Source organism: Strigops habroptila, chromosome 9 (assembly GCF_004027225.2).
Source record: "Strigops habroptila isolate Jane chromosome 9, bStrHab1.2.pri, whole genome shotgun sequence".
NCBI lineage: Eukaryota > Metazoa > Chordata > Aves > Psittaciformes > Psittacidae > Strigops > Strigops habroptila.
The window spans coordinates 8,739,311-8,766,328 of NC_044285.2; the positions used below are offsets into that span (position 1 = coordinate 8,739,311).

Sequence of the window (27,018 nt, forward strand, 5' to 3'; positions counted from 1 at the left end):
ATGTCCCGTCGCCCTTGGGGGTGTTGGAGACCACCTTGGGCCCTGCCAACCCCCTAGCGAGGCCTTTCGGCATTGTTTTGTGTGGTAAAGGTTACGAAGAGTCTTCCCCGTTCGGAATTTTGCTGTAAAAAGGGAAATTACGTGTTGGTGGGATATTTTACCACCGTCTACCAGACGGTTTCATTTCCCTACAGCATTGGCCGGTGGGCTGTGAGGGGGGTGATGTGAAAGAAGTGCTGTGATTGTGGGGCTGTGTCCAGAGGGAGACACTGAAGGCTGATTTTTGGGACGTTTAATGATCCATTTTAAGTGCAGAAAGGAGTGCTTCTATAGCAGCACAGTTGCTTTCATAGATCTGTTCTTCATGGCATTTGATGACATCTCAATTTAGCTACTGTGCGCATTAATGAAGACATGAGCTGTCCCACTCTGTGGCACTTTGACCTCATCTTCTGCTTTAGAAACAGCACTGTGTTCTCTTGTGTATCGCCTGACCGCTGCAAGGATCACTTAAGCAGCGGTGCCCCAGGACCTGGGACACTACTCAGTGCCATGTGTAGATAACTATGACAGTTAACAAAGTGTATCTGTACTATTTTATAAGACTTCGCTAATAGCACTGTTATTTTTAGACATTCTGTTATGTTTAGAATCTGGGCAGTATTTCTCATTACTGCTTTTCTTGCCCTTAAATGCAGAGCAAATGGAGGCCTTGTCCTGGTGAAGATAATCTGGAGCCCACTGGGCCAATAATGATCCAGGCTTCTTTTGTTTAAACCCAGGCCTTACCATGAAGGCGAGTTCTAAAATTATTGCATCAACTACATTTTGAAAAGGTTAGGTTAGCCTTTTATATCTAATTAAAAAATTGTACTCCCCAGTATAAAATGCACCAGCTTAGTGGAAAAGGAAGTGAATGTGGTATTAATAGACTGATGTTAGTCACTACAGTATGTGCTTACAGTAGTGCACAAAAAGGAACTGAGTAAGAATTGCTGTTCTTATCATGAAGACTTAGACTGCAAATAAATAAATATATGTCAAAATATATATTTTAAAATGTTTTTCCTGGCAGGAACTTCCATAGGTATTTTGGAAGTGGGCATTTTCCTTTAGCTGCCCTTTGCCCTCAGGATGCTGCCATCTTTTCTTCAACAGCAACAAAATTCTCAGGAGTCATGCTAAATATCTTTCTTGTTTTCATTGGGGAGGGAGAGGGAGAGAGAAAAGGGAAAGAAAAAGAAGAGGGAGAGGGAAGAGGGAAAGAAAAAAGAGAGAGGGATGGGGAGAGGGAAAGGAAAAGGAAGAGGAAAAGGAAAAGAGAGAGGGAGAGAGCACTACAGGTTCTGTCAAATGTTAACATCTCTTGGTGTTATGTAGTTAAAGCCTAAACAAAGTTAGACCATAGAGTCACACAACAACCCAGGTTTTAAGGGGCTGTGAAAGAGCATTTGGTCCAACCTTTTATGGGAAAGGCAGCCTAGATGAAATTAGCCCTTTGTTCAGTCACATTTTGAAAACCTCTGGTTATGGTGGTTCTGGCACGTTCATTAGGAGGTTGTTCCATAAATGATTGTTCTTACTGTAAAAAATTTCTTATGTCAAGATGAAAGATGGAGAACCCGTTGCCAGAAGGATGAAAGATGGAGAATCCATTACCAGAAGGATGAAAGATAGATAATCCATTACCAGAAGGATGAATGATGAAGAATCCATTACCAGAAGGAGGCTGCTTCATTCTCCCGGTACCGTAAAGCCTTGATTGTCTAGAGGATTTGTCTTAGAGAATAATGTTGTTGTGTGCCACAGGCAACCACTGCCTCAGTTTGGTTCATCTCCCAGCATGTCTACAAAAGAGTGTTTAGACCCAGCCTTAGTTCCCTAATGTAGGAGTCACTACAGCTAAAGAAAACCCTTCTAGAATGAGTTCTTGAAGAACTACTATTTAACCTTTGAAAGCAAATGGAATTTGAGTCAAAACAGTAGTTGCCTCAGACTACAAAAGCCTGGAAGTCTGCTCCTGAATTTGCTGAGATTTGCAGTATATCCCAAAAAACCAATTGCTGTCATCAGAGCAGATTCAGTTCATTTATTTTGTTGCAAAATATCTCTTTATTATACAAACTATGGGATAATACTTAAGAAGTAGTACAGAAAATTAACATCTTGGCATCCTTGGACTTCAGGTCAAACCCATATACTACTTGGATTGTCCAGCAGCACTGTGATAGGTTTTCTAGGAGTCATCTTACTCAGGTAGACCTTTTCCCATCCAATTTTTCTGAAAGAAATGAGACCAATCATAAGACCTTCAAATACATATTTTAATGTCTTTTTTGAAAATATTAGTGTATTTACACAAATTTCTCATTTAAAAATATTTTGTACTTGCCTATTTTAAAACACCTGGTTTAAAAAAAAAAAGTTCATCCAGATGATTACATTACACAGATTTGAAAGAACTTTGACTGTAGATATGAGCACTTAAAAAATACAGCAAAGAAACACATACCATTGCATAAACACTAAGTCAGTGCACATTTTTAAGTTGCTGGCTTCTACAAATTGTTCTTTCCATAAAAATTGCGTAGTCTGTGTCAGTAACTTTTACGTTGGAATTTCCGTTTCCTTTTTCCTCACAGAATCCACCCCCCCCGTCTTATACAAAGGTTGCAATAAAATGCATTACGGTAGTATTCCATTTACAAAGCAAATGACATTAAAACTTGTTTCTTAACCCATTGGATTGTATTTCAGTAAAACAAAGTCCTTTCATGGAGGTGCAGCAGAGATGACAAGAGCTGTCTGGATGTGGAGAATGATCTCTCTTTTGAAGCAGTCCTGCCTGGAAAGGTTGAGTTGAATTGGTGCATGATGCTGTGTCGATTCCTTATTGGAGGGATCGTATCTTCAGGTTTGGCAATTAGGATAATATGTTAAACATTGTATTTAGTCAAAATAAATACATATAAGTTAAAAAAATATGGAAGAAAATTATTTTCTTGTTGATATTGCTTGGAGGAAAGCTTAGCAATGAAGCTTGTGGCAATATCTAGATTAGACATGACTGGCAGGTCCATTTGTTTCAATAGTACTCTCTGAACAAGGTGAAAACAGCTATGAACATGGCTGTAATTTTGGAGAAAGACAGTAGTGATCTTCTTTCAAACTTCATTAGGAAGCCATTTTCCTATGGAAAGGAACGTGCAGAGTTAGGGACAGCTTAAAAATAACATGTAGGAAAAATGCACCACTCTACTGGTATCAGGTGAAACGAGTGCGACACCATTGTGCATAAAGGGACAGGTTTTCCAAGCTCTACCTCCAAAAGATGAATAGGGCTTTAAAAACAGTAGCTGAAAATAGCTGCACCTTGCTGAATGTTTATTTCCAAGTCAAGACTGTGCCCTGCCTGTGTAAATAGAAAATGAATGTGAACTGCATCATTTGGGCCCATATCTTCAAGGAAGATACAAGTACTATGTTTCTGATGTAGTAATATATTTGTGAGTATCTTCCTTTAAGCCTTCTTATTCTACTGTGATGAGACAGTAGAATATGACAGAATGTTTCCAGGAGTTGATACTTCTGTTAAATAAAATTGATTCTATTTGAAGGAGATGGAGAGAGAACCCTTTACAGTAAATCTGATGCATCAGAGATCCACTATCACCTTTTTTTTACTGCTACTAGACAGAGAAGGGTCAAAACAAGCAAAAATAAAAAAGGAAAAGCAAGACACTAGAAAATAAATGATGGGAAAAGTAGTAGCAAATAGGAAATGGAAGAGAAGTGGAATGAGAAAGGGGTGGAAAGAGAAAGTAACATTTACATATAAAGAAAGGAAAAAAGTACAGGGAAATAACTGACAATGATGTCACTGATTCGCAGCTTCCCCTAACTTCAAATCAAAACAAAATACTGGCATGATGAAACTCTGCAAAGCAAAAGAGACCTCCCCTTCACTGCCAGAAGGGAATTTCAGCAGCTTGGCAGAATAATCCACAGATCGAAAATGCTTTCCTCAGCATTGACTGTTGATAGATGGAAGTTGTAGGATTATCTCAGTCCAGACAGAAAAGACTTAACCCTGATTGCACTTACCTGTAAATTTAAGTAAAACTGATTTGGGGGATTAAATAATGGCTTTGCAAAAGTACTGAGTTCAGCTGCGAGGATCACACATGTATTCTTCCCTTACTTTGAACTCCAGTATTTTTGGACCAACTCCTCCATGGAAGAAGAGTTGCTGCACTAGCCTTAGGGTACCACTTAAGTTTAGATTTAATAATGGGATTTTTCATGCCATGCAGGCATTAACCTGCTTTGAGCAGGAGACTGGATCAGATGATTTCCTAAGGTCCCTCTCAACCTGAATTATCATGTGATCCTATGATTCGAGGCTAACACTGTGATTTTGCTGTTACAGGTACAGAAAGTGCCATTTTAAAAAGAAAGCTGTCTTTAGCATTGTTCTATTTAAAGCAGAAGCAAAGCTTTCACTGTATGTCTCGAAACATTCCAGACATCAAATATTAAAACCACCAAATAAAACCTTAAAAATGGTTTTGATGGCGTCTGTGACAATAGTTTCTTTCCCTTAATGAAACAAAATCTCCTAATCTAGACTTTAGTGGAAAATGAGAAACTTACCCAGCCACCATTTGCATCTATCCATTCGGCTTTGTTGTTTATTATGTACTCTGTGATGAAATAAGAAATCTGCTCCTTTTCCTCTCCAGTGAGCTGAACTCCATGCTCTTGGAGCTTCTTAGTGAGAAGACCTCCAAATGTAAATATGGTCATAATTCGTCCCCAGTTAGTATTTCCATCAGCAAATTTTTCTTCCATGACACCATTGAAAATTCTCTTGGCTACAGCTACAGAGGTAATGTCAATCCTGTCCAGGAATGGTCTGAGAGCCTCCTCGGTTTGATCTTGCAGTGAAGATGCAATGTTTCGCAAGACATGAGCAACTCTGGTTTGAGCTGGTCCAAGATGTGACTCCTGAAGCACATACTGCAGATAATCTTGAGCTAAGTAATAAACGTAGTAGAAGTCAGCAGTTTCCATTTAGAACAAAATGCAGAGAGCAGTGCACCACTCTTGATCAGGGTCAATAATGAGCAGGCACAAGACGTGCACACAGCTTTGTATCGTCTAGTTTTGGTGGAATTTTTTTTGACTTAACAATAGTGTGGGTTGTGGAATATGTCACAGCGGAAATGAAAGAAAAAGTGTGTGCTCAAGGGGAGAAACATGTCTTCCTGAGAGATTTATTAGTTCTCTAAATAGACCAGCTTTTACCATATTCTTTAGCAGCATAAATTGGCATTTCCTAGGGACTTTTGCTATGTAACACTAGCAAAAATTTGGCATTTGGCTTACAGAATTCCAAGAATGGTGTATGCTAGCAAAGGTTTGGCATTTGGCTTACAGAATTCTGAGAATGGTGTATGCTAGCAAAGGTTTGGCATTTGGCTTACAGAATTCTGAGAATGGTGTATGCTAGCAAAGGTTTGGCATTTGGCTTGAAAAAACATACCTAAAAAATATATGCTATAGGAGCATGCAGCCCCCTCTCCCTCCCACCTTCCCTTACCCTAATCTCTTCACTGCTAGGGGTTAAAGTTGCAATCTGTATTTCAGGTTAATGGGTTATTTCTGGTTCACAGCTTTTTGAAGATACTGATAGGTATTTCCAATGGCATGGGAGAATGGATAAAGTTTCTTCAGCATTCAGGAAGCTTTGCATGACTGCAAGAAGTGGTACAAGTATGGATGGAAAAAAGGAGAAAGCCAGCTTTATAGCATTATCCTGTTCCAGACTTTCCCACACTCTCTTGGTGAGTACTCTTCAAGATTTGAATGGGTAGTTTCAAAGATTCCCCCCTACCACAGGGACTTCTGCTGTGAAAAACAGTATGACAGACAATGCTAATGCAGTCAGCATGTCAGAACATGGGCTGGAAAATACGGGGCCAAGGTAGTGATGTGTCATACTATTTGAATCTTTCTTTGCAGGTACAAGTATCATGATACCTACAACAACTGCTCTTTGATTAACATTTTCAAGCGGTTATTTAGGGGGAGAAGGGGCAGGGGTATCTAGCCCGTTCTTTCCTTGCAGACCTCTTCTCCTGAGGCAACCTGATCTTGCTAAGGGGTCAGGATGTATCTGCAGAGAACCTCAACCCACTGCAAAGGGTTGCTTAGAGCAAACTGATACGCTTTGCACATACTGGCATCAGTATAGTGCTAACCCTAGCTAGCCCCACCCCATTCCCCAAAAGGGCATGCTGCTGCTCTAACATCAGAGTTTTGCAGAAAACCCTTGAGCAGACCAGGGTGGTTTCCAGTTCCTTCTTAGGGTTTTTCGCTGTGTGGTGAGTGACTCAGAATGACACAGTAGTCTTCCATCCACGGCAGGGTTTGAAACCTCAAGCTATCGCCAGCTTCACAGACATCAATCACTTCAGCGATGCTGGAAATCGCTTCCCTCACTTTCTCTTGGAAGCAAAGAAAGAAGCTGCTTGGTGCTGTGTTCACCTTTGGGAGAGAATGGGTTTAGGAGGGCAGTGTGAGCTGGAAAAACTCGTCTTAGATGGTACCTTCAGGAAAGGACTGGGAATGGGCTGGGGGTGGGAAGCTAGGTCTCCCCTCTTCTGTACACACGCGCATTCTTGCCCAAGCTCAGTTTCAAAGTTCAGAGGTGTCCTCTATCCAGCACCTGCAGCTGCTGCTCTGGTAGAGCTGAGGCTGGCTTTGCCTTTGTTATGTTCAGTGATTTCAGCAAACTGCCAACGTTTTATGAGGAATGCAAATGAAAAAATGAAAAAAAAAAAAGATGTGACAGTCTTTAACTCTTCCCAACTCAGCTAAATCTGGGCAGAAATTTCTGGGGCAGAGGGAAGGCATTGCTCTACCCAGACCACTTCTCTCCAGTCAGATGCTTGCTGCAAACAGGACTGAGAAAGGTACTCGAGGAAAGAAATCACAAGCATCTTTTTTCTGTGTAGCACAGGCTGTGAAGTTAGAGATCACGCCTGGCTCTCTTAATAAGTGATTAATGAAAACGTTTTGTATTCTTTGTGAATATAAGTAATAGTTGAATATGAGAACAGTGAACAGTACCTAAGGAGAAAAGTTTTGGTTTTTTCACCATCAACAGAGGCAGAAGCAGATACTTCTTCATTAGTGGAACATTTTGGATTCTGAGAAGGGTGACGAAAAAAGCCTATGAATATGTCACCATTATTGAAAGAAATCAATGTTAATATCTTGGCAATCTTGGTGCAAATGCTGTCACATACAGTCTCTTGATCTCTTCAAGGGCTCTAAGGTGAAGCTCAGTGCACAGCTTCCAGAAGGGGGTGGCAGCTCTGAGCAGGCATCTCTAGCAGCAAGCTGTGACCCTGGTGACCAGAGCTCAGGATGTGGCTGTTGAAGTTGCCCCAGGTCTATCTCCTTCAATGTTAGACACATTTGCTTTTCAATAGCATGTAGTGGAGGGTGCAATTCCAAGTATTGGATGCTGAGGTTTACAGGTGTGTAAAGGTTGGAACAACTGATCCTTGAGGTCCTTTCCAGTCTGGTATTTTATGATTCTATGAGTAGCAGTGGCAGTTTATGTATCTATATATACACATAAAGAGTTGGACCAGAGTGCATAGCCCAGTCTTCCCAAGCTCTAATGGTCAACTTCGAGCACTGTAAGAAATGGCCTTTGGGATCTTTTCCCTGTATTGTGCCACTGTAACACTCTGATTCTCATTTTCTGCATCAGGCAGTGTTTTCCGTTCTCTTACCAAACTTTATTCATGTTTTGTAGTTGTAAGTGAATACCTTCAACTTAATGAACCTCTACTTATCTTCCTACCTGCTCTTATCTCCCCAGTGCCGCATGGACTGCAGTCTCTCATACACTGCATTGCTTCTTCCCTATTTTCCTCTTTTCTGTATACACTTTGTCTTTTATAAATTATAAGTATTAATAAAAGGTTTGAAACAGAAACCAGCTTGGCACAGAAACTCAAATGCAAACCCTCCCCTCCCTACCCGGCAATAGCAAGGGGCTTCCAATGCTTTAATTTAAAACTGCGCTTTGTGGATTTGATTCCACATCATACTCTAACCTGAACAAGCTTATTTTCCAGAACAGATGGGAACTCAGTTGACAGATCCTCATAAAATTGACTTGTGAGAGACAATGTTATCTCATCATGTTTGAAGCAAAACTAAGCCAAAATGACAAAAGCTTTGTTGAGCTATTGGTGCTGCATCTGCCTTGCCAGAGTTGTTCCAGTTCCAGGTGAATGTGGGCACTGTGAGCTTTGTCTGGAGGAGCAGTCTGAGGCCTTGAGAAAATTATCACAGATTTTTTCTGGTGTTTTTCCTTTTTTGATATCCAAAGCAGGATGATTTTTGGGTGGTTTGGTTGGATTTCATTGCAAAAGAACGGCTCAGTTCACTTGTAGCTTTCCAGCTGTCCTGCACAGCCCTGATACAAGGCTTTCTGAGGCGCTGTTGACTTTTATTTACCCTCTATTTTCCCATAAATCGGAATATGCAAGCTGGCTTTCCTGAGAGCTGGGATGGTTGGTTGGTAGTGAATCCAGAGGCTTGGTTGCCCAGTGGAGTGCTGCCACCTAGTCGCAGCCGGCCTGGATGCACGCAGAGAAACCCGTTACCTCCAATACAAGTTCAAGTCTGTGCTTTGAGGTTCTTTATGCAGCAAAGAACTAAAATACAACAGGATTGGGACTCATTCACGGTAATAATCTAAATTAATAGATGATACGTTGTTTCACAAAGAATTCCGTCAGCTGGGGAGCATCAGCCTCCTGTCCAGAGCTTGGAAAGGTCATCTCCATAAGAAGTTTTAGGAGCGGTTCATTCTAAATCACTTCAGTCCATCTCCTAATGTTTATAGGATGTAGCCTAAATAGCAGGATCCTGCATCTCAAATTCTGTGGCAACTGAAACAGACACTTAGAGTCATCTTATATTCTGGGTGTCTCAGAGATACACAGAAGACAAGCTCAAGGAAGGATAGGAGGATGATGAGGTTGTGTATCTTCTGGGCCAATTGAAATATTCTGGGCCAACTGGAGAGCCAAAGTGGTCCCCAATGTAAACTAAAGCAAGTAGCTACTCCAGCTTACTGTTGAGCTGGGGTGCAGTCCAGAATGAGGGCTGAGCAACATGGCATAAATTCTCTCCTGCTCCCAGAAATACCACGCAGCAAAGTCTGGGAGGATGGATCATATGAAGATACACACTCCATCGGCTCAAGCATGAGAAGAATTCTCCAAGAGGCCATTCTGCTCACCTTATGACTCCTCTGTAGCACTCCAGTGACATACGGGGAGCACAGGAAGGGCCCAGTCGGGCTGTGTTACTCAGGGTCCAGCTGCTGCCTCGTCACTTCCTCTGATAACTCAGAACTTGGCAGCTTCTGCATCCCAGCTCCTCTCATCATCACGAGTCAAGGGAGCAGCCAAACACACCGCTCCACTGTGCATGTGCCATGTGTCATCATATGCTTGTGTGTTCTACACACATGTTCTACATTCTCATAAGCCTGACCAAGTGTTTATCTGGGATTAGGAGAATTTGGACTTGTAGTCATAGCTGTCAGCAGTGAGCCACAGAAATGTAAGGCTACCTGAGCTTCCCAGACAACAGAGCATGAACAAGTAAGGTCTTGGTAGAAGCTTAGCAAGATCTTGCAGATGCCAGCAGAAACACTGTCTGCTGGAGCCAGCTTCATTGCTGAAAATATTTGCTCCCAGAAGGAAAAACCCCAAAAGATCTGCTTGTGAGTATTCGTGAAATAAGAAGTCAGGAGCTGATGTCTCAATATGATAACCAAAACCTTGTGTCTCCCTCGCACCCACAAGTCAAGGGTGGTCTTGACTGTTGGTTCATTCTGCTATGGCAGGTGCAATGCTAACATGTGCAAACTTCATTTGTATATTGATCTGCAGCGTTGGTTCAGCTCTGCATCTTCCAAAGGCATAACGCCATCGGGAGAGACAGGCATTCAACATCAGCTGCACCAGTGTTTTAAAGCTACTTTAAACTGTGGTGATATTAAAAATGCGGTGAGACAGCATTTCAGCAACATATCTGAGCCTTACTTAGCATACAGAGTCCCACTGGATGTGAGTTTCAAAATATGATCAAGATTCAGGTAACAAGTTTCCACTGAGCATGAATGGAATATAGATGCACAGTTCCTTTAGGGGCTTTCAAAAAAACCTGCAGCTATTCAGTAACGCTGCCAACAGTTTAAAGTCGGTTATTCTTTTAAATTCTTCGCTATTTGATTTTCTGAGGGAAACTTCTGTATGTCATAGGTTTAGAATAAATCACTTCAGAATTTGGGCTCACTTCAGGTACAATTTACCTGGATGCCTCAGAGGTTTGCAGACCTCTACATTAGCCCTCCCAGGAGCGAGCTTGGTTCTGTGCTCCCCCCGCATTTAAATCAGGCCTGCATCTGCTTCTGTACTTCTCTTTTACTTAAAACAAGCCTGGATCCGCTCCTGTTACTACTAGAAACCTTTGTGCTGGGTCAAGTGTTAGTGATTCACAGATTAAATATCTTCCCTTTAGCAGATAATGTATTCTTTTAATAAATCATTTTACCCCCCTTTTATGATATCCCCTCTGTTGATGACCCTATAAAAGAGGGTTATAACAACACTAGTATTTCTACTATAAAACACTCTTCATGAAGGTTCATAATTCATCTTTTGTTTTATATGCAGGGTTCGCATCTGGGGGCACATTTGTTTTTATTCCCTTTTCAAATTGTTTTGAGTTATTTTAAGTTATTAAAAAAGGACAAAAATACAAATGTACAGTATACAGGTATTTTCCTCTTTTATAATAAACCCAGATCTTTGAATAGTAATTATGCTTAAGGAAATTAATGTGTAAAGTGGTTTCAGTAATTTTCATAGAATCATAGAATAGTTTGGGTTGGAAGGGACCTTCAAAGCTCATCTAGTTCAAACCCGCCTGCAATGAGCAGGAACATCTTCAACTAGATCAGGTTGCCCAGAACCACATCCAGCCTGGCCTTGAATGTTTCCAGGGATGGGGCATCTCCCACCTCTCTGGGCAACCTGTGCCAGTGTTTCACCTCCCTCACTGTAAACAATTTCTTCCTCACATCCATCTGTAACCTCCCCTCTTTTAGTTTAAAACCATCACCCCTTGTCCTGTCGCAACAGGCTCTGCTGAAGAGTCTCCTCATCTTTCTTACAGGCCCCTTTTAAGAACTGAAAGGCTGCAATAAGGTCTCCCCAGAGTCTTCTCCAGGCTGAACAACCCCAACTCTCAGCCTTTCTTCATAGGAGAGGTGTTCTATCCTCTGATCATTTCTGTGGCCCTCCTCTGGACCCACTCTGACAGGTCCGTGTCTTTCCTGGGCTGAGGACTCCCGAGCTGGATGCAGTGCTCCAGGTGGGGTCTCACCAGAGCAGAGTAGCTGGAAATAGATATGTATATTAGAACACATTTCTGAACCTGAATTCAGTAATTTTGCTAAAATTTTATTTACCTTCTCAAATGTAATGTCTGTTTGCATCAAAATGTGGTGCTAGTGCCTACTGCTTACAGCCTTTATTCAAACAAACAAATAGCTCTGCATCTAACACAGGAGGAAAACAAAGACTACAGTGCCATTAGGTAGGACTTTTCTGAAGCCTAAAAGCAGTTGCTATGAAACTCATTCCATCCACCTATAGCCTAAGAAATTGTATTGCTTATGGTAGAATAAAATCTGCATAAGTCAACTGCAAGGAAGAACTGGCGAAGATAATATCCCCAGCAGTCCTTCTGGAGGGGTTTTTTAATCCAAACAGCATTTTTCATCCTTGTGATTTGCCCCATTTCAGCAGTCAGTGCTGTTGACACTGTGTGGTATTTTCAAACCCACAATGAGTACGTGTAAATTGCTGCAAATTATAGCAAGAAATTAGCTATAACTCCCATGGTATATTTTTATCCTTGTGTTTATTATGATTTTCTGATCTTTCAAGAAAGCACGCTGAGGTGGCATTTCTGTGCTCCTAGGAGAAGGCTGTGAGCAGAAATAGCTAACTCATCTGTCTCCCCAGGTATTTATACCACATTCATCACTGTGCTGTCTGAACATTTAATACTAGCCCCTCAATCTTTCTATGTGAAATGATGTCCCATTAAAGAAGTGTGAAGGAAGCTGATGCTACCATGACTAGTTACCCAAACCTGCCACCATTCTTTAACTAAAGCAGAAATAAGTTTGCTTTTGAGCTCCTTTTTTGATTATATAACTTTATAGTACTCTGTGTGTAGAGCCCCTGGTTCATCTAGGGAATCAAGCCTGTAAGTGTTGTAGTAATGGTGCTAATACTTGTGGCTGCTCAGGCCCTAAAATGCTGTGTCTTTCAGAAAACCAAATTCTTTTAGGCCCTTTTGAATAATCTCAATGCAAAGCACTTATCTGTACTGACAGTTACAGGCGATAAAGCAACACCGAAATGCCCCAGTCGGGAGCAGGGATTCTCTTGTGCTGGGTGTTTCACCCATTAAACCCAGTGAGGATGACTGCATTTAATATGTGAGGCATTTTCATGGCTATCGGTAGCAACAGCAAGCAAACTCCATACCAGCAGTTCAGTGTAGGTAGTTTTGAGTTTTCACAATAAACCCCCAGAATACCCATTCATCCTTGGCAGACTTGCCTTTGTATCAATTTGGGTCTAGATTCTTGGCACGCCAGGGAATTATGCATCATAATGACTTAAGCAAGGGCTTTCATAGTGTATTCTAGAGCTGAGAAACCTTTCTAAACCCAAATGCAGATGGAAGCCTGGACCCAGCATGAAGTGCTTTGCTCATGAAGTTAGAGGAGCTCTGCACAGACTGACCCCCTGTGCCTCAGCAAAGCTCTATTGATTTTGGTAACTTCATCTGTGTAGGGATGTGAATTTATCTACAGGGAGCTAAATGAAGCCTAAAGTTATTGATTTTCAAGAGAAAAGAACTTTAGTTAAAGATCTCTTATGTTTTCTTAATTATTCCAGATTTTGAAACATGACATCACAGCAACAATATTAAAGAGGGACAATAAATAAAACAGCCCGTTTCACATGATTTAATGAAGCACGACCAGAGAGAAGGGGATTGACTGAGTTAGACAAGGTTTTTATTTGCTCTTTGTGCTGGATAACTGTTAATCACTCAATGAGAAACACATTTCCAATGGCCAGTGCTCAGGCAGCATAAATAATAGCAACATCCTTGTTTCTCCTTTGCCCTGAATCTCGTTTTGGAGGCTTGACAATAAACAGCCATTCCCAAAGCATTTTGCAACTCAGAACCCAGATCCAAAAAGCCCCCATCAAGTGTAATTAGTTTGTTTTACATCCCTCCTTTATATTCCTGAGCTAATAAACAGCCACTGCAGTTCCAGAGGGAGCTCATTTTTCTGGCTGCCTATAGGGGATAGAGAGTTGTCACACTTGAGTACACCTCAGGCATTAGCTGGGTGTACTGTCAGGGACCAGTGCTCTCTACAAAAGGGGGCAAGCCACAAAATCTGGAGTCCTTATATTCAGTAAAAAACTTGGTGTTCCTATGGCCTGGCAATCCCCTTCAGCTCACTGAGTGTTGGTTTCCCCATCTATTGGATGGGCTTCTCCAAAGGATTTGCTCACTCAGCAAATATGACTTGATTTTCTACTTATACCGCAGATTTCCTCTATGACCTTGAGAAAACTCCTGGTCTCCCTGTGACTCAGTTCCCCACTTCTAAAGTAGAGGAAATTAGAGAATTACACTCAGGTGTAATTACTTTTGCCTATATTTAGCAGTCTTCCCAAGAAGGCATGTTAAGGGGAGTCGATGTGTGTGTTTCAGGTGGTTTTGTTCATGCTGGGATGTCTTAGCCCAGGCTGTTGATGACAATAACTCTATGGCCACAAGCCAAATGGAGCTGAAGCAGGTAAGAGCTGACTCAAAGGCGCATAACTCCAGTCATTTACCATCTGTGTGTGAGTCAGAGCCCTAATATTTGTTTTCTTCTCTCCTTTGTTGGCAGTCAGTGGAGCTGTTTATTTGTACAGCAGTTAGCACTTTGGGATCTTGATCTCAGCCAGGCCTAGGTGCTAGTTTTAATACATAGCCTAATGTAGCATGTTATATAGAGTGAGATGCTGGCTTTAGCATTTATGTATGTATGTGTGTGTCTCTTGGGTCGCATTTTTCTCCCACATGGCACTGTGGCTAGCAGGTAGATCTGCCTTAGAGATGCCAGAGATGTACAACTTGTAATTCTTTGGACATATGTTTTGGTTAAGCCACCAAAGTCTGAGTGCTTGTGAGGCAATCTGAAAAACAGCTTTATCAAGTTCATCTCTCCAAATCATTTTTCTTTCACAGTATGCCTTGCTAGCTGTAAAATTATTCTATTAAACTGTGTTACCACACTCTGAGGCAATTTGTTCTCTTGTGCATTGATCTTTGATCTAAGGTACTTGTTCCTGAAAACATTTTTCCTTTTTAACCACTTAGAAGCTAATTTTGTATAATCTAGAAATTGATGTAGAACAACATTTCTTTTGTAAGTCTGTCCTTTGTTATTTATCACTTTTTCTAGATAGTCAATTTGAGTGGATTCCTATTCAGTCACGGTCAGATACTTTAGTGTTTAGTGTACTAAATTAATTTGTTGTGTAGCTCTCCAAAATAGCTTAAAATTACAGATTTCATAAAAGGATAAAAATCTCATTTTAAAATGAAGCAATAGTTTTGTCAGTATGTAATGTTTTGCAAATGGAAAATTGGAAATAATTGTAATAACAGTAAAGTACATTTATAGTTAATTAACTTGTAATCTAATGGAAAACTAATCTCCCTTAGAAGGTAAAGGCATGATGTAGTCAGGTTTTCTGTTCATGGTGTCCAGCTGGATGCCCAACAAAGAAAATAAATGGGGTTTTATTGTAGTAATTCCTTGCCAAATAACACTCTCTGTTAACCATGGCCTTCTGTGAAATCAGGAGGTGTTTTAGATGCACTGGGGCTCTGTAGCTCTTGTGTCGCTTTGAGATATTGCTTTTATCTTAAAACATCCATGCAATCCAGTCCTCCCCTTCCTTTCTGCAGGTATAAAGCCCTGCACCTCACATACACATGTATAAGTTTTACTGAAGGCGCATCCTCCTGCATGGAGGGAAGTTGTACGCAGCTGTAGGATCCAACTTGTAAAGCTACCATCTCATTTCTAAGGAGTTATGAACACTTCTGTCATCTGAGGAGGCAGGGCTGGATAACAAGTACGGTCCAGAAGCTCACACGCTGCAATAGGGTTCAGTTTTAGCAAACATATTCCTTGATTGCTGGTGATACTGACAAGATAGGAGTGCTGAGACATTTACAACCCCAGTAATACACTGACAGTGGTGTTCTGCTGTGAAAACTGACTCCGTAGAAGTGTCGCTTCCAAGCTGCAGGATTATTGGCTCTCACTGAGTCCAGACAAAATGTGCTCAATTTACAAGCAAAGATATAATATCTGTTTCTTAGCTGCCAGACATAAAAAGGGGTTATGATCTAGGTTGGTTGCCCTATAGCCTGTGTAGTTGTTTCCCCAGGTAGGGGTTGCAGTCATGACTTGGTAGTGGTTTACCTCTGCTTTCTATTTACACTACCCAGGTTGCAACTAGATATGAGTAAGATCAGAATAGGTTCCTTCCTTCTGATAAATGTAGGGCTATTTGAATGAGGTAATCTGTAGTCTACCCTCTTTGATAACACAAATCATGGAATTTCAGTTAGTTCCTTCTTGCATGTAACTCATAACTCCAAGCTAAGCCAGGATCTGCAAGCTAGAGGAATCCCACACAGCTTTATCCCTTCATTCCTTTTAGTGGTTTTGCAGAGATCTAACAATCCAGAACAGGTGCTCTGATTCACACATGCTGATGACTTGCCTTCCAACAACTGCAGTAGCTCCTTCTCCCAGAAGTCATTCCCTACCACCTTCCACTCCTCCTGCCCTGTCCCTCCTGTGAAGACAGCTCGGCTGTTCATCAAGCAGAATCTGAACTGCTGCAAGCTGGAACTCAGGAGGTCAAGGAGGACAAACACCAATTTCAATTGTCCTTAATGCCCTGGGTCTCTGTAGCAATAAAGTAGCTTTGAGGGGAGCTGAGCCATCCTTATGGCAGAGGCAAACCTCTCTTGCTGCCTTACTGTAAATCAATCCCACTCATCCATCAGAGCTTTCAGTAGGCGATTCTTGTGTGTGACTCTGGAGCTGTCTGAATGGTGGTGCAGTAATGTTTTAAACCTTTTTTCTCCCCTGAGGCACTTGTATAATATTCGGTGAAAGTTTGTTCTGTACCATTGGTATGTTTTGCAGCAGGTTCAGTGGTTAAACAACCAAGTGATAGTTAAGACGTTCACTGTTAAAGATAGAAAAACACCACCAGTGAAGGTATTTGACAATGTTCCTATATGTCCCTGTACTTATTTGTGTTAGGATATGGTGATAAGATATTCTGTCATCATTAACGCTACACAAACTAATGCTGATGCCTCTCATTGCCATCCTTCCCTTTAATAAAGTTTGGGATTTTGGTGCCTTCTGGCATATGTAAATTAGGAAGAATGCTGAGTTAGCACAGGCTGTCCCTTATGATTGTGCATAAATGATCGCATCAGGCAGTGTTGGCTCCAAAGGAATTTGTAGAAATTTATTTCCAGAGAGCAATTGAGTTTTCAGCCTACAAAGGACTGATCAATAGCAATTGGTTTCAGCTATCACAGTGCTTTTAATTTGGCGCATTGTCCTTTTGTCATGCAACATCAAAGGGTTTCTTCTGGCTTGTGGAACCTGAAGAAAGGGAATATTGACTTTTGAGTGATTAAAATCTGGGATGCTTTACTTTCAGTTTGTCTATAGCATCTCTGGATAGACAGAACAAACTGTTGAAGTTAAAAAGATGATTAAGGCAATACCATGCAGGGACGTTTTAGTGCAGCAATTTAGTTATGTATGTCTGGTCGTATTAATGCTAAATCCCTGTGCACCCTGCTAAATAATTTGCCTAATGATTTTGGTTAAGCATGGAAAACAAATACCATCTGAAACTGGTTGACATACTATGCTTGATGCATGGGAGCTGGAGAGAAAATACAGCACTGCAATGTGAATACCTCAGTTCCCTGTTCTGTAAGTGAGGGGAGGAGACTGCTATTAAAATAAAGATGTCCTGAGACATCAGTGCTTACTATGATGGATCCAAAGCTTGTACCATGAATCCAGCTTGTATCCCGCTGCTAGGAGTGCACCTTTCTGACCCTAAGTCTTAAAAGTCCAGTGGGGCAACTTTTGACTGAGTTGGGCTCCTGGCTTGAAATAATCTGCAAAGAATTTGGCATTAGATTAAATTTGGACACAAACTGCTACTTCTATACTGAATTTTTCCCTTATCTTCCCGTTAAGTGAGATTTCAGCTTTGGTGTATGCTGTTTTGGTACTTCCCATCTGCTTTTGGCAGAAACTTTTAAGGGAAGTTCTGATCAGTTGCCTTGCCTTGTGGTACAGTTCCATTCATATAATGATAGGTTACATAGGCAATATGATATGGACAGTCTGTAAGGATCTGCTATTTCAGGATAATAACTAATTCCTTCCATAATTATATATAGCAACACAATGAATTAATAAAAATGACATAATAGAAGAATTTCTTACCTTCCCCATATTCAACTCAGATCTTCCTATCCTTCAAGTATTTGTGGTAGAGCCAGCCCGAAATCAGAAGTTAGAGCAGACTGTGGGGAATGCACTAATCATGCATCTCTAAGTCCAGTAGACTGATGGATATCCTCCTACCACATCTAGGAAAGGTTCACTGTCTGTTAAATAGTGTGGTATTAACTGTGTTACAACTCAGACATCAGCAAAGCTCCTACGCATCCCTGGCTGAAGGTTGCCTGTCATGCACCATCCCACGCATATCGTGTTTGGGCTGCGGTGAGTAAAGCTGTGTATGCTCAAGTTCTAAGCCAAGGGGAGCTGGGCTTCACAAGTCACTGGACTTCTTAGGAAGTGCTTCAGAGAAACTCATGTGCTGCTAGAAATGAAGCTTTCGGTGCCCAAGTCACAGTCCTGTCCCTGAGCTCAGTTGGAAACACTGTGCTGAGTGTGGTGACGGAGAACCTATTGCTGGAAGTGCCGTCACACACAAGTGATGAAATGACCCCAAAATACTTTGGGACGTATTTTTACAAGTAGCAGCATATCAGCTCTTATGTCCTCATCAGATTCCAAATCAAGTAATTAGACTGCAATTTCAAATGGCAATGTTATTGTCTGCTTCATTACCTACTGCACTTGCTAATGCTGTTTGTGCAGGATGGTCACTATTTCTCCAGCTTAGCAGCAGGTACATTTTAGCAATGAGGAAAAAGAGCAATTATCAGCCTCCACAGCACCTGGGTTCTCTTCAGGATGAATGGTGCAATACAAATGTAGAGGATTATTTAAAAACCCATTGCAAACACTTCTAGCATATTAGCCATAATAATAGTCTGACTGAACTGGCAATAATCCAGTTCCTTCATCAAGACGTACTACCTGGTGCATGTGTTCATAGACCAACCGACTGGCTCATAAAATAGCAGGATGGCAAAAACATCAGGAAAAACAATGTTGTGTGTTTATGTTGCTGTAAGTTATGGATGTGTAATAAAAGGGGGACAGGAAGTTCTTGAGCCAGTAAGGATAAAGGTGAGGGTTTTACAACAGCTATCAATTCTGAAGTGTGTGTTTAAGACTGGATGATCTTTAGCTTCCTAGCCTGATTCTTGTGTACCGGACTAATGACAGTAAATGCAAACTAGATAATTTATGAATTGGAAAGTGTAGCAAAGCAATGTTTTCTTTGAGATCACTGAGCAAAGGAAGATGATGTGAAATGATTCAAATCAAAAGTAAAAATGTAAGTGCCTCCACAAGAGCACAAATGATGCATTGGTCTGAATTCACTTCACATGTAGCTTATTTGAAATCTGTGGAGGTATCAAGAGAAAAGTTCACTTCTTGGTTATTGTGGGAATGTTGTTTAAATATAACAGATGTAGTTTCTATGAGACACAGCTTTTAATCTAGTGCTTATTAATGCATCTGCAGCCATTCTACAAAGCATGTCTCCAAGGGGAGATGGAGGCGGTGCACAGTGCTGGCATTGACAACAGCAGATACATGTCATCTAATTGGCATCTCCAATATATATGTTAATGTTGATAATACTCATTGGTATTACCCAAATAACATCCTGAACAAATGATGTCTGGGCATCTATGCAACTTGTTGAATGCTTAAACTTTAGTTTTCCATCAAACATTCATGTAACATTAAAAAACTCCCTGATTCAGGATTCAGTAAATCCTGATATTCAGGATTTACTGAATATCACTGTCAGTGATTACTGACAAGTTTGGGTGTTGGTATGCTGTATGTGCTCAAGGCTGGCAGAACTTCTACAAATGAGGTTTATATTGGGCTACAAAACTTGGCTCAGTTCTGGAGCAGAGTGTCTTAGACTTAAGTACAAAACTTTATGAAGCATCTCCATAAAAGTACCATGAATTCTTCACCCTCTCTGTTGCTGATTCAGAGTTAAGCATGGAAGAGGGCTAGGTGGTTCTCCATAACCTTGCCAGCTGCTCAGGAGAGCTTGACAGCTGAGAAAGTCTCAACTCCCAAATTTTCCTCAGTTCCTGCTCCTTTGTTCCTAAAGGAAAGCCTGGAGAGAATCAGATCAGTAACTGATCCCGGTATCTACATCTAGTTAAGAGATGCATCAGGCATAGATATAATCAGCTAAGCCTTAGGGCACCTCTGTGCTGAGGATGCTGCCTATCTTTTCAGTCTCTACAGGGGGTTCAGTCATTCACCTTCTGTGAACTACAGAGTTTCTTCCTTTACAAATAGTGTCACTGGAGAAGAAAATGTTACTCAACATGAGTAAATGTGGCAGCAGCTCGGTCTATAGTTAAGTCTAATCTGCTCTGAAGTGGGAACTGAAGTAGGCCTAACCCTGCTGGATGAGTCAGTGGCAGAATCAGGGCAAGAACAAGAATCCCTTATTACCAGCTCTGCGATATAAACACATGCCTTCCCTCGCTGGCTTCCCAACCATCCATTAACACAGCGGTAGCAGTTAGTTTCAGTTCATTTTTTTTCCTTGGGGTCAACTTTCACCTATTTTTGAGGTAGGCAGGAATCCTTCCTCCCCTCGCTCCTCATCAGCTTTCTCTGCTACCATAAAACACCAGGAGTATCAGGCTCCTTGTGTTTGCCAGCATTAAACAAAGCTTGCTGGCAGATACAAAACCCTTCATGTTTGCTTGGTTGCCCTGTACCTGGGTACAGCTCTTGCAGTTCATTCTTCATGGGACACTGCAGCCCCATAAAAGCTGTGAGTCAGGCCTCCAAGAAAAGTCATGCATGACTTAAAATCACAAGGATGATCAAAAACAATAAAATGCATATTTTCAGCTTGCCTTTGGGTTTCCTAAGGTTGTGAGGCACACCCATTTCAGGTCTTAAAGCTCTTCTTTGCAACCATTAAGGCTAGAAATTCAGGGCATTCATTTTTCATGAGCTACACACAATTTCCTGTTTTCAGAAAGACAGGGAATATTGTAAGACCTAATACCCAGAACTGTCAACACTGGTGCTATCACTGAATGTACTTGGTGAAACTAAATGTGTGATTTCTTTCCTTTTCCATCTAGAACAAAGATTTTGCTTCTCACATCAGCACAATGACTTAGTGTTTGGATATGTCAAACTATTTGAGAAAGTATAGATTGCTTTTGCTGAGATTTATTAGAAATTGTATCACCGGGTTGGTGTTGGATGAAAGTCACAGGGGGGTGGACTGTCCCCTGAGATAACATTTTCAGCCTACTGTCACCAATTTCTCTTGGACTTGGCATATTCATTTCATCTCCTCACCTTCACACAGCTTGGTGCAGTTAGACTGAATATCATTCTGAATTTTCTTCTTCCAAGCCTTCTCTTCATTTCTTTTTCTCAGAGTAAATTTTGAGTGTAACAGGAAGATGCTCAAGGCTGGTCTTGGCATACCCCATCATCTGGACCTTCAGACCAAGCACTTAGGCTGGCATCCGCATCCCTTGGGTAAATGGGATTCTGCAAAATGACAGTGCAGCTTGTGCGGGCAGGGGACAGGCCCCATCCCAAAGTAAGTAATTAATTCCCTCAGGGCCTCATGGCTGTTGCAAACATCACCATCTTCTGCTTCCTGTGCTAGATGCAATTCCTAGAGCTTGTGTTCTTGGATACAAAGAGAGCGCTAATAGTACCTGCCAAGACATGCGGTCCTTCCCTTGAAAAAAAGGATGAGAAAACAAACTACATATGATAGATGTTAGTCATGTTGCTTATTGCACTGTTGGCATAATCTCCCCCTGGGGCTCCTATACTCACATCCAGGATTTGGGGATGAGTCAGACATACTGCATGTGTACTTATGGATGATCTGAGCATACACAGAATATAATGGGAATTTCATGATGTCCCGACTTGCTTTTGCTTCCCTCTGTGCCATGAGATGTTTGTAAATCCTAGATAGAGTCCTCCTTCTCTGAGGCAAGGTTGCTGGATGGAAAAACATAGGGAACTGCATGTGTGGGAGCATCAGTTAGTTTGCTATAATTGAATAGACTAATGATGTTAAATCTTATGATATTACTGCTGGCCATGTGGCCTTGGTGCTGATTTCCTGAAATCTCTAGATTCTGGAGTCATGTTAACTCAATCTCTATTAAACAAAGTTTTCAGCCTCCACATTTTTAAGATAAAGCTGTTTCCTGTGATTCCTCAGCATATCAAAATGTGAAGGCAAGTAAGAACACACTGAACCTGTATTTTGAAAACCAAAAGTCTGTAAATGCATCACATGGCTTTGGGGGACCTGAACATTTATTTCTGAACAGTTTGTTATGGCAACTTGATAATTTTCCTTTAATAGTTATGTCTGTGCTTGTGTGGTTTGGCTTCCTACACCTTCTGTAATAAAACTATCAATGTTGTTTTGTATATATTAAACTTTGGTTTATTTTTACTTTGAGTTTCTGAAGCTGCTAACAGGCGAGATAGTGTTATATGCGAGGCAATTATTCAGGTATTATAAGATTAAAACACAGAATATATTTCCTTGGGAAATAAAGTTTACAGACAGTTTTTTTCTATGTATAGAAAAGGGCTAAAAGCTTAAATGCTGCCTGTTCTGGTTCCCTGCTTCTAGCAAAAGAAAGGTTGGGGGTTTTCTTTCTTTCTTCAAAGCTGAAAGCTTGTTTAAAAACAAGGATCCAAAACTGGAATTAGATAAAAAAGGCATGGAGCTAATGTAACATGTTGAATGGAGGATGTTTCTTAAGCCTCAGTGTCTCACTTCCATGAGGCTGTTTTACTGCAGGAAAAACACAACATAGCAATGAATAAAATATTAAATGCTGCTTGGACTTTTATGAGGACATTTTTATAGTTCTGCCAGGTGCAGTGGCATTCTTTTAATTACCTGGACATGACAAAGAGTGCTGCAATGCTGAAGTGTTGATTCTCTGGTATACATAAGGCAATAAAGGTAACAGCCAGGGAAGGGAACTCAACTGCAGGTAGAAGATACTTGTCCATGCACAGAAATGGTCAGTGGTGTTTGCTCTGATCTGTCCATAGTCATGACACTGTTAACAGGTGAAAATCACTTTAAAGGATATAAAACCCACTCATAAAAAATGCCACTTGATTTAGCCATTGGATGAATTCGAAGTACTGGTGCTGGCACTCTCCAGTGTTTCCCATTGTGTGTTATTCAATTTACTATACATAATGCTGTAAGGAGTAACATGCCCAGCCATCTGCTAGTGCTCTCCCCTGTCTTCTTCGTCATTATGTACTTAGACTCTTCACCACCAAGGACCCCTACACTGGTGCAGCCCCTGCACATCTGATAACTGCTCTGTCTTGCTGAACAACAAAAGCTTGTGCAGGATCATTTGTCACCCCATTGTCCACAGGACCCTGACCCATTAGAAGTTGTACTCAAACTTTTCCCAAGACCTTACCAGGAACTCCTCCCTTGGGAGAAGGATTAGTCCTACACTGAAATAGTTTCTACAAGTGTTACCAATGGGAAATCAAATACATTTTAAATCAGACAATTTTTTTTGCAATGAATCAATTTGTCTACTGAGTATAAAGAGTGTAAATACTTGCCTCTACATTAAACCTGCTCCCTGTATGTTGATTAGAGACTGAGGCTGACTGACTGATACCTGCAATGCCCTCAGCTCCTACTGGTTCTAAGGACAAGTGAACTCATCCCATTTTTATATGCCTTATTCAGGTCCTCTCCCTTCTTCAAACCCTGATAATCCTATCTAATAAATACTCTTTGACACTCAGCAACTAGCAAAATGAGCTATTATAAGGGAAGTATTATCTAACAGCGCAGCGAAGCTACGCATCTTGCCCAAGATCTTGCAGAAAATTCATTGTAGCACTGGAGAAAAAAAAACCTGGAGAAGTAACTTGTGTTAGATATGGACTAATACATAAGTCTTTAATGTTTATGAGTTCCCCTGTTTTACTTATTGCTTTAATTTCTCTGATTTACTGAAGACTCGTACTGATTTTGAACTACACTGAGATGTTCTGTTAGTAAAACTTTCTGTTTTATGGTTTCCACTTCTCCCAATTCCTCTCTTCCAAAGGCAAGGGCTCTGGAAGGCCAGCTCCAGCACATTTAGCAGTAGTTTTGTAAACGATCAGTGCTCCTCCCAGTATGTTCTACTGAATGTTATTGACACTAGCATAAAAGTAGCACAAAAGGTGGTGTATCTGTACTGCCGTTCATAATCCAGCATTTTAGCACCAACACGTCTCCATCACTCCTTTAAGCTGTAAAATGGGCCATATGAATTATAAACTAGGTTACCATCCCATTCTCTCACCCCTACCACAAAGGTGGAAACTTCTCATGGAGAATATGGGCACAGACAGAGGGGATGATGAAACCTTATCCTTCTGTGGCTAAGCTCATCTGCCAGAGCCACAACTCAAGGCTGTGATCACTGCTGTGTAGGTAGATACACTGGGCAAGGTCTTATTACCAGTAGCACTCTAGTTGTTAAAACCAGAGTTTGGTACAAGCTAGTGACTCTAAGTCAATAAATAGTATTTTGATTGGTTTTGCAGTCCATGTGGCTTAGCAATAGCTACTACATTGGTTAGCAGTGTCTGAGCTTCATTTTAAAGTGGTTTGGGTACATCTGTATTACATAACAGCCACATCAATGCCTGTCATGTAGACATAACTTAACGCTGACATATTCAACTATATAATTAGGTATGTCAGCAAATTAACAGCAGTATAGTAAGCACTATTCTTTGTGAGAGCTTGTGAGCTTGGTGTGGGGTGTTTAAATATCACTTTGTCCCAGTAAGGACAAGAAATCACGTAAAATTCATATTCCCAAACAGATTGAAGAGAATGAAGAGAATGCTACATACAAGAGCAAAGCACAGTGGAAAGCAGATTTTATAAGACAGTGTTTACGAAGAACTTGAATTACTTACACACCCCAACTTTCTCATGGCTGAAGCACACAGGAACCCATCGTACCTTCACATGTGGGATGTTATACTCTAGGCGGTGTGACTTTCAGAAATACCAGAGTTTTGCTAAGTGAAATAAATAAATTCAGCTGCAGTCTGGAGCTGTGAACTCTGGTGTGTTGCTCTCCTTCTGCAGAACTTGTTTATTGTGGCAACTCTGATTATAAGCAATTTTCCAAAGGAGGGAAAACTTTGCAAGCCTGTAAGATGTCAAAATACTGTCAAATGGCCGTTACTGTGAAAAGACTGTATCATGCATTCATTCTGAAGATTGACGAGTGAGGGGGCATAAATTTATTACCACGATTCTAGAATGTTTAAAGACAAGGATAAAATCACCTCCTACAAGAGGACTGACTGGGAGCAGAGAGATTGGGAAAAGATGCTTCCTTCTAATGTCACGATTTTCCTCTTTCCTTTAGGAGATCAGTAGAAAGGGAAGAAAGAAGCAGAGAGAAGTACACTGGGAGGGAGGTGTGATTTATTGCTCTGATGTCATAATTTCCCAGTTTATCAGCTATGTCATAATCCCACTACTCAGGAGTACTTCAGAGGGCAGCAGAAGGGAGGAATGTGAAGAGCAGAGAGGGAGAAAGATGAAGAGGGGAAGGAATCGTAGGGAAGAAAGGAGGAATTGGAAACCTCTGAAGTTCCAAGTCAACTGATGTGCATTGAGAAACATTAGCTAAGCATTTACAGCAGGAACACAAATGTTCCTGTGACTGTAATATTAAGAAAAAACCTCTCTTCAACCTTCGACCATAGACCTGTCAGTGATCCAAATTCTCAGTCTTGCTCTACGTGTACTTTTGCTCAGGAAGTCCACCGGGCATTTACTGTGTTTAACTCTGGTAAGTTGCTAATATGTCTTTTTAATATGTCTTGAATAGTGCACAGGACATTAAAAGATAGTATAGGGAATTGGGCACCAGACTTTCTTCAGGTTAAGTGAAATTAAATAATATCTGGTTTTATAAAATGTAGCAGGGATGTGGTGGGAATATGGATGGATAGGCCTCTGCTGTCCCTGATTCCTTATGTCACTGTAGTCCTCACACAGGCTATGGCTGCATAGGAGCTGCTCACATGTGGTGGTACCCAAAGGATTTCAATCTGTTACAGGAGAACAGGAAGATGATACCTCTTTCTCTGGCCCTTTCTTCTTATGTAGAGAGTGCAGGGAGTGTGGTCTGTAACTTAGGTTCGCTAGCAATTCCCTGGGAAACTGCCAGCATGGAGGTGAGAGATGGATAGACTCTGTCCCTCCAGATGCGATACAACAATGAGTAAAGTACACTTCAGAAGGGCAGTAAGGATATGTCATATTTCTGGCTAGAAAGACTTAGGGATTTCTGCGATTGCTTTAGGATCCCTCTTTGAAAGGTACTACCCAAAAGCAGGCAGAGCAATCAATTTTCCAACAGGCTTCTTTCCTAAGATAGCATACCAGGACAACAGTCATCCCACTTCAGCTTGATGTCCCCCACCAAAGTTTATGAGAGCTCAAAGCTGATCATGACAAAATACTTGGCTATTATGGGACAAAAATCTGTGCTCTAGGTATACTAAAAGTCTAAGCTTCAAATTTCCAAAAGAAAGCACGTCAAATCTCAAATGCGTTATGAACATCTGTGAAGCTATAGAAATGTCCTGGTTTATTACTGTCTCCACTAAAACACTTTATTGTTTTTAAATCCACCAAAATCTGATGACATTTTGACAGCGCAGATTAATTGTCTCACTTAAAGAAACACTGATCAGATCTGCTTTGCTGTAAAACTTTTTATTGGCTGCCAATTTCAAGTCATTCCAGTACCCGAGACTGCTTTAGAAAAAGACATGAGGCATTATGATTTTACAAGAAATGAATAACTGCTTGGAGATTTTTGCAAAACGAATGCTTGCTTCTAAGCAATCAAAGCGATGTTTTAGCTTCTTTAATGAGGTAGTTCCCTCAAGGAGCTGGAGAACACTGACACCAGATATTCCCTCTGTTGTTGCAGCAGATTTCTCTGGCGTTGACAAACAGCCTATCTGAACTAGCAAGGTCAGATGGACAGTAACAGAACAAACAAGAGCGTCAAACCCATAATAGTCCAGTGCTCTTGGCATTCCTAAGCAGGCAGGTAGATGGATGAACAGACATTTTTGTCATTTGGAACATTTATATCTAGATCCTTGACAGATGCTTCGAGCAAACTGTTTGCTTTCTAGGCACCAGGATGTGCCTGGCTCCAAGATTATTTACACAAACAGCCCTCTAAATCCAAGAATCCAGGGACACAGTGTGAGCCAAGAGC

The 27,018-nt window shown here is 41.1% G+C and overlaps 1 protein-coding gene and 1 long non-coding RNA gene across 4 annotated transcripts; one reads left to right on the forward strand and one right to left on the reverse strand.

Moving 5' to 3' along the window:
- The first annotated feature begins 22 nt into the window (after positions 1-22).
- LOC115612539 lies at positions 23-24,827 on the forward strand. 2 transcript variants are annotated; one of them, XR_003993065.1, is made up of 6 exons: positions 23-836; positions 1,607-1,745; positions 2,758-2,914; positions 4,881-5,846; positions 21,114-21,281; positions 24,584-24,827. It is a non-coding gene; the product is annotated as an uncharacterized LOC115612539 (long non-coding RNA). The 2 variants fall into 2 exon arrangements; XR_003993064.1 differs by having other exon boundaries at positions 2,758-5,846; positions 24,584-24,817.
- BCL2A1 (BCL2 related protein A1) lies at positions 2,075-5,154 on the reverse strand. 2 transcript variants are annotated; one of them, XM_030496860.1, is made up of 3 exons: positions 4,654-5,154; positions 2,513-3,190; positions 2,102-2,281 (listed from the first exon to the last, which is right to left on the reverse strand). In XM_030496860.1, the coding sequence occupies exons 1-2, from the start codon at positions 5,071-5,073 to the stop codon at positions 3,086-3,088; spliced, it is 525 nt and encodes a 174-aa protein (XP_030352720.1). In that variant the 5' UTR covers positions 5,074-5,154; the 3' UTR covers positions 2,102-2,281; positions 2,513-3,085. The 2 variants fall into 2 exon arrangements, with proteins under 2 accessions (XP_030352721.1, XP_030352720.1); XM_030496861.1 differs by lacking the exon at positions 2,513-3,190 and having other exon boundaries at positions 2,075-2,281; positions 4,654-5,095.
- Positions 24,828-27,018: the final 2,191 nt, after the last annotated feature.